The sequence below is a fragment of the Corapipo altera genome, unplaced genomic scaffold (assembly GCF_003945725.1).
Source record: "Corapipo altera isolate COAL_440 unplaced genomic scaffold, ASM394572v1 175, whole genome shotgun sequence".
NCBI lineage: Eukaryota > Metazoa > Chordata > Aves > Passeriformes > Pipridae > Corapipo > Corapipo altera.
This window is the reverse complement of record NW_020884942.1, coordinates 1320276-1326275: the sequence shown is the minus strand read 5'-3', so window position 1 is coordinate 1326275 and position 6000 is coordinate 1320276. Positions and strand designations below refer to the sequence as shown.

The window sequence follows — 6000 nt, the reverse complement described above, 5'->3', positions numbered from 1 at the left end:
GGGGAGATCCTATAACTGTGCTAACCCTGTGTTAGGGGGGATCCTGTAGCTGTTGCTGACGCCGTGTTTCTCTCCCGGCAGTTCTCGGGGGCGAGGGAGCCATGGCCACGGAGATCGGGTCCCCGCCGCGGTTCTTCCACATGCCGCGGTTCCAGCACCAGGCCCCTCGGCAGCTCTTCTACAAGCGGCCGGACTTCGCGCAGCAGCAGGCGATGCAGCAGCTCACCTTCGACGGGAAGCGCATGAGGAAAGCCGTGAACAGAAAGACCATAGACTACAACCCCTCTGTAATTAAATATCTGGAGGTTAGTTAATTAGCCAGTTTTTTGGGGTTTTTTTTTTTGTCTTGATTGTGCTTTTCGCTGACCGTACAGCGGGCTGGGATAACAGAAGATCTGCTGCTGCATTTTTGGCCAAAATGACAAAAGCTTTTGTAAATTTGGTGTGTTATGAATAAATAGGGGAGGTTGGTTTTTGGTAATAAAACTGCACGTACAGCTAATTTTATATTTTGTATAAATGTCAGCTTTTGCATCCTCTCTTGGAATTAGAAGTTGGAGTGCAGTTGAGTGTCTTGGAATGATATTCTGACTTTTCAGTGATCATAAAAACTCATTATAAATAATGTAGTTGTTCTTATTTTTGTTTTGAAATAGAAATTTCCCAAAGTGGAAGATGAACCATTACCCCTTCCTCTTCAGAACCAGGGTACTAAAAGAAATGTTTTCTCATCATTTTACTGAATGGCACTTCAGCTTGCACTGGGGTGTCTGAAAGTCCATTTCTGTACAGTTGATAAATACAGAAAAACGTAAATGAAGTTTTGTTGAAGAACTGTTTCTGTAAAAATGCTTATTTAGGTCTCCTAATGTGGTAGCATTAATTCTTTAAAAAATAAAATTTTCTGGTCCAAGATTTGCTCCACAAGTGCTGGGTATTACCTTGAAGAAATAGAATGCAATCTGTAAATACTGGAATTGTTGCAGCTGCAACAGCAATGTTGCAAAAACATGATGAAAGCAATTCCATCTGCTATGGCCAGTGCATGATTATAGCTTGTAGGTGTTAACAGTTGGAAGGGTTTCTTAATAACCTAATCCGTTATCTTCTAGGATCTGTTTGAACATCCAACATTTTAAACATGTTCTTTTATTTTAGGAATGCCCCAAAAGAGATTCTGTTAGTAGTGGACTATTCTAAAAGAATAATTTTAGAAGTTCAGGACCTTTTTAGTATGGCAGAAAAAATAACTGTTTATTAAAATTCTGTTTATTAAAGTAATAACAAACAAAAAATCTGATTTCTACATGTCTTGGATGCTTACACAAAATTAGGATATACTAGAATTCCATTTCAATCCTGGCTTAATACTACTGATTTAATGTGTTTCTATCAAGAAACCCAAGGAAAATAGTTAATATGTAATTTGCTCTTGGCTTAAGAAATTGTAGCAAACTGCAGTAGCTGGGAATGTTTTACCTAGAATTGTAACTTAAGTTTCCAATATCTACACAGATCCAAATTGGTAGAGCCTGGGGCACGAAGCTGAAACAATTAATTTCATTCTTAATTCAGGAGAAGTGTTTTTGAAGAGGTTGTGTTTGACAGCTCACAATATTTAACTAATTGAAGGCATTGTTATCCCCACATCTCAGTTTCATCCGTTTGAAGGCACTGTCTTTATGCTTGAGCTGCAGAGAGTCCTTTCCTAGCTCGTGTTGCTCTGTGGGATTTCATGTGGAGTTAATCAGCACAGCTGCTGCTGGTGTAAATCCTTATCCTGAACATAAAGCTCTGAAAGGATTGAAGGTGCCTCTCTGGGACTACCTGTACTACCTGTACCTGTACTGCTTGGGCAGTACCACCCATCTGTGGCACAGTAACGTGCAGCACTTCAAACACTCCTGACTCCTTTGCTTACAGCACACAAATTCTACAGGTTTCCTGGGTCCAAAGTCTTAATAGAGCTTATTTTAAAATTCTTGGGGCGCTTTAAAGTTTTCCCAGACAGGCTCTCAATGTGTTTCTTATTTTTTGTTATTTAACAGTGGAGTGCACTAGTATGAACTAGGAGTTGTTTTCTTCTTTCCAGAACAGAGTATGGCAGAGAGACCAGCGAGATATGCGAGCAATCCAGCCTGATGCAGGATATTATAATGATGTGAGTAGAATTGTCTTATTCACTCATGAAGTTCTTCAGATAAAACTTGTCCAGAAAATGGATTCTGCATGTCAGCTGAGGTTATCATTGTGTCTGCAAGAAACCTTAAAGTTATGAAGGGTATCTTCACTCTGCATTATTTTCTGTCGGAATCCACAAAGAGAACTTGAACCTGGATAGGCTTTTAATTTCTGGACATAACTCCTATAGTGCACTGAGGTTGCAAAGCTGCTCTTGAAGATACTGGTTCTGGATGTTTGGGTTGATAAATCATGCAGACTTTGAAACACTTCTATGGATTTATTTCTGGTAATATCCCTGCAAATGACAGTCTTGCTTTTCCCGAAATGGGTGTTCAGAATATGTGTGCTTTTTTTGAAGTTTCTGATTTTAAATCTTTTGTTTCTTCTCTTACAGCTGGTCCCTCCTATAGGAATGCTGAACAACCCTATGAATGCTGTGACAACAAAGTTTGTTAGAACATCTACTAATAAAGTAAAATGCCCAGTGTTTGTTGTCAGGGTGAGTACACTGTTGGAATTACTTAGTTGTATCGTCTTAGTTTAAATTAGGCTGATTCTTAACTGAAACAAGATGGCAGTTAAAGCATCTTCAAAAACTAGCATGTGGAATGCATGGACTACTTCTGTGTCCAGTCTTTCTATAGAAAGTTTAAGGAAAATAAATGGTAAGGCCTGAGTACACAAGAGTTCTTACTGTGAGTTTGAGGTGCATTTCCACTTTCCCCATCACATTTTGGAGACAAGTATTGTTTAGTATGGATATTGGGTGCTGTAAATATATTGATGCCAGTAAGCTGTTTCTTCTCTAGATTTTTTCATGGCTTTTACAGTGGGCTTTATCCTGTTGTTATAAAAACCAAAAGCCCTGTGGCACAGTTCTGCTTTTTTGTCTATCTTACATCCTCTAGAAGGTCATTTAGTTAATTCTGTTTCCACAGATTCCCTGAAGAAGCTCATGATTTACTTGGAGAATTGTGAAGAAATATTTGAATGTTATATTTTCCCAGTTTAGTTAAATGTTTCTTTTGCAGTGGACTCCTGAGGGGAGACGTTTGGTCACTGGTGCATCTAGTGGAGAGTTCACTTTATGGAATGGACTGACTTTCAATTTTGAAACAATATTGCAGGTAAATTAATCTATAAAAATTTCTGTGTAGTTCCTTGAGGTTGTGGAGCATGTTCTAGGAACACATCTTCATCCTGCTCATCGTGGGTCTGTGGTCTGAGTGGTAGTGGGAGTCTTAGAGGTCTTTTATTCTGCTCTGACTCCATGTCAGACTGGCTACAGGCTGTTCACATAATGCATCTTATTCCATCTCTATCTGTTATACTAACTGTTCTCAAGAACATAGTATTTGTAATAGTAAAGAAACATGTTGGAAACAAAATGCAAATACTGTTACTATTTAGAAGACCACTGTAAGGTCTTCTAGAGTAAGGAATTTTTTCCCCCCACAATAACATCTTGAATGTAGTTAGATCATCACTGTTCTCATCTCATTGCAGCTGTTAAGTAGGAACTTTAGTAACTTCAGTGTTTGTGTGGATCAGATGGTATTTGAATGTGTTTGCTAGAAGTTTTGTTTCTGAATTTACAGGCTCACGACAGCCCTGTAAGGGCTATGACTTGGTCACACAATGATATGTGGATGCTGACAGCAGACCACGGGGGATATGTGAAATACTGGCAGTCCAACATGAACAACGTCAAGATGTTCCAGGCACATAAGGAGGCGATTAGAGAGGCCAGGTTTATACACAATATACCATTTTCTGTAGTACCTATTGCCATGATTAGACTGTTCTCTAAGTGTATTCTGGGTGCAGAAATGCATGGGTTCTGTCAGATTCTGGGAGACTTCATGCACCACATAAACACAATATTTCCTTTTGTTTCCACATTCTCACCGTTTTGCTGGCACCTTTCTGAATTAGTATTGTCCCAGTATCCGCCTCTGCAATATGTTAGAGATGTATTTGTCTGCCGCATTTTGCACTGGTATTCTTTTCATTTTTATATGGTGACAATGTGTATCAGTTATTCCTTTTTATACGCACTGTGTAAGACAACAATTTCATTCCAAATAAAGAATTCAGTCTTTAATAATCTAACTGAATAAAATATAAAGCCTTCAGAAATAAAACACCTGCATAGTTCTCACAAAATAATAAAACACTAAATAAAGTGAAGAACTGCTTGGCTTGGTGAAGCCAAGACTTCCAGTAATACTAAATACCCACGCAGACTGCCACATACAGAAGTCTAATGTTAATACTAAATGGGTTCTTCAAGCTTGAAACTGTAAGAAGACTGTAGGATATTCTCTTGGTTCAGTGTTGATGCCTCAGTTGTGCAAATGTCTATATAATGGAAGCTATAAGTGATACTATCAGTAAGATGGAAATGAAGGATGTTTCTAGAGCAAACCTGCATATAATCTTTAGTAAGATATGGAAATGTTTTTAAGCCTGAAGAGAAGCTGCAGACCCAAAATGAAGCTAAAGCAGTGTTTCTGTGGGTTCAGGTGCTGGTGATAAAGGTTCACTGCCACAAACCCTCTTTCTGTTAAAGTCACCATTTTGCTTGGATAAAGGTGCATTTTCTGCCAGAGTTTGGTTTTGAGAAGTGCTTACTTTGCATTCAGTTACTGTCTGACTGTCATGGCCATACACTGAATTTCTGTGCTACTTTAAGCCCTTTCTTGGTCATAAAGATCTAAGATTTCACAAGGGCTCCCTCGTGGTCCTTCCCTGCACCAGAAAAGAAGTGAGTGCCTGTCAGTTGCTGGAGATGTTCTGGCCCTGTTCACATGGCTAAATAACTCCTTGCTTTTCCAGTGACTCTCATCAAGCAATGTTGACTGCTGAATCTGGAAGCTGCTTATATGTCTGTAGGATTCTTTTCATGGTTTTGGTGGGCTATAACAAGAGGGAGTGTTTCCAAATTGCTCTTACAATAAGTGGTATGCTTGTTTTACACAGGTTTTTTTTAACAGTTAATCCAAGTAGCATTTTCCTGTGACCAGCTTTCGCTTATTTTTTGCTTCTCTGCTGCAAAGCACCTGTGGCTGAAGAGGAGTTTTTTTCCTAAGAACTGTTATCTCTGCTTCTACACAGTGTCACTTCCTTATGGTGTTGCCAAACATGACAATCTAGGGCGACAGTTACCAAATCAGATTGATGTTGCTTCTCATCCTGCAGAGAAGGCACTGCCGTGGGCAGTCATAGATAGGAAGGTGCTAAGAATAAATGACAGATTTATTTTTTTTTTTTTCCTCATTTGACAGGGGACTGCAATGCAATAAGTAATCCTATGCTAAATTCATGTCTTGTGATGAAGTGTCGTTTGGCAGGCACTGTATTCACTTAAAAGTGCCTATGTTCAAATGCCTCCTTCAGTGTATAACACATAACAGTATAATTTTGCCCTGTCTGAGAAGCATAATCTGTTAAATGCTGACTTCTTTCCCCTGCTGTGTGTCTTCATGTAACAGTTTCTCACCCACGGATAATAAATTTGCTACATGCTCTGACGACGGCACTGTTAGAATCTGGGACTTTCTACGTTGCCATGAGGAGAGAATTCTTCGAGGTATGTGTACCAAAAGTACTGATTTGGGTATTTCACGAGGGGGAAAACCTTTTTTTTTTTTTTTTTTTAACTAGGGGTTCACAATACAGAAGTATCAGCTTGTCTACAATTTTTGTCTTAAATACTCCAAACAAGTTTTTGTTTGGCTGCTGCTGTAGGTGCCTTATCATAATCAGATAGGCCACAGTTCACAGTGGCATTACTCTGTTTACTGTCCACTTAAG

At 39.1% G+C, this 6000-nt stretch overlaps 1 protein-coding gene across 6 annotated transcripts in view; it reads left to right on the top strand.

Moving 5' to 3' along the window:
• Positions 1–6000, top strand: part of WDR33 (WD repeat domain 33) — a 67865-nt gene that overhangs the window by 17276 nt on the left and 44589 nt on the right. For all 6 annotated transcript variants that reach the window (XM_027661956.1, XM_027661957.1, XM_027661958.1 and 3 more), the window contains exons 2-7: positions 82–305; positions 2093–2161; positions 2579–2683; positions 3216–3311; positions 3783–3934; positions 5679–5776. In XM_027661956.1, coding sequence (XP_027517757.1) covers positions 102–305; positions 2093–2161; positions 2579–2683; positions 3216–3311; positions 3783–3934; positions 5679–5776 — 724 coding nt within the window. In that variant the 5' untranslated portion in view covers positions 82–101. The remainder of the gene's footprint in view (positions 1–81; positions 306–2092; positions 2162–2578; positions 2684–3215; positions 3312–3782; positions 3935–5678; positions 5777–6000) is intronic.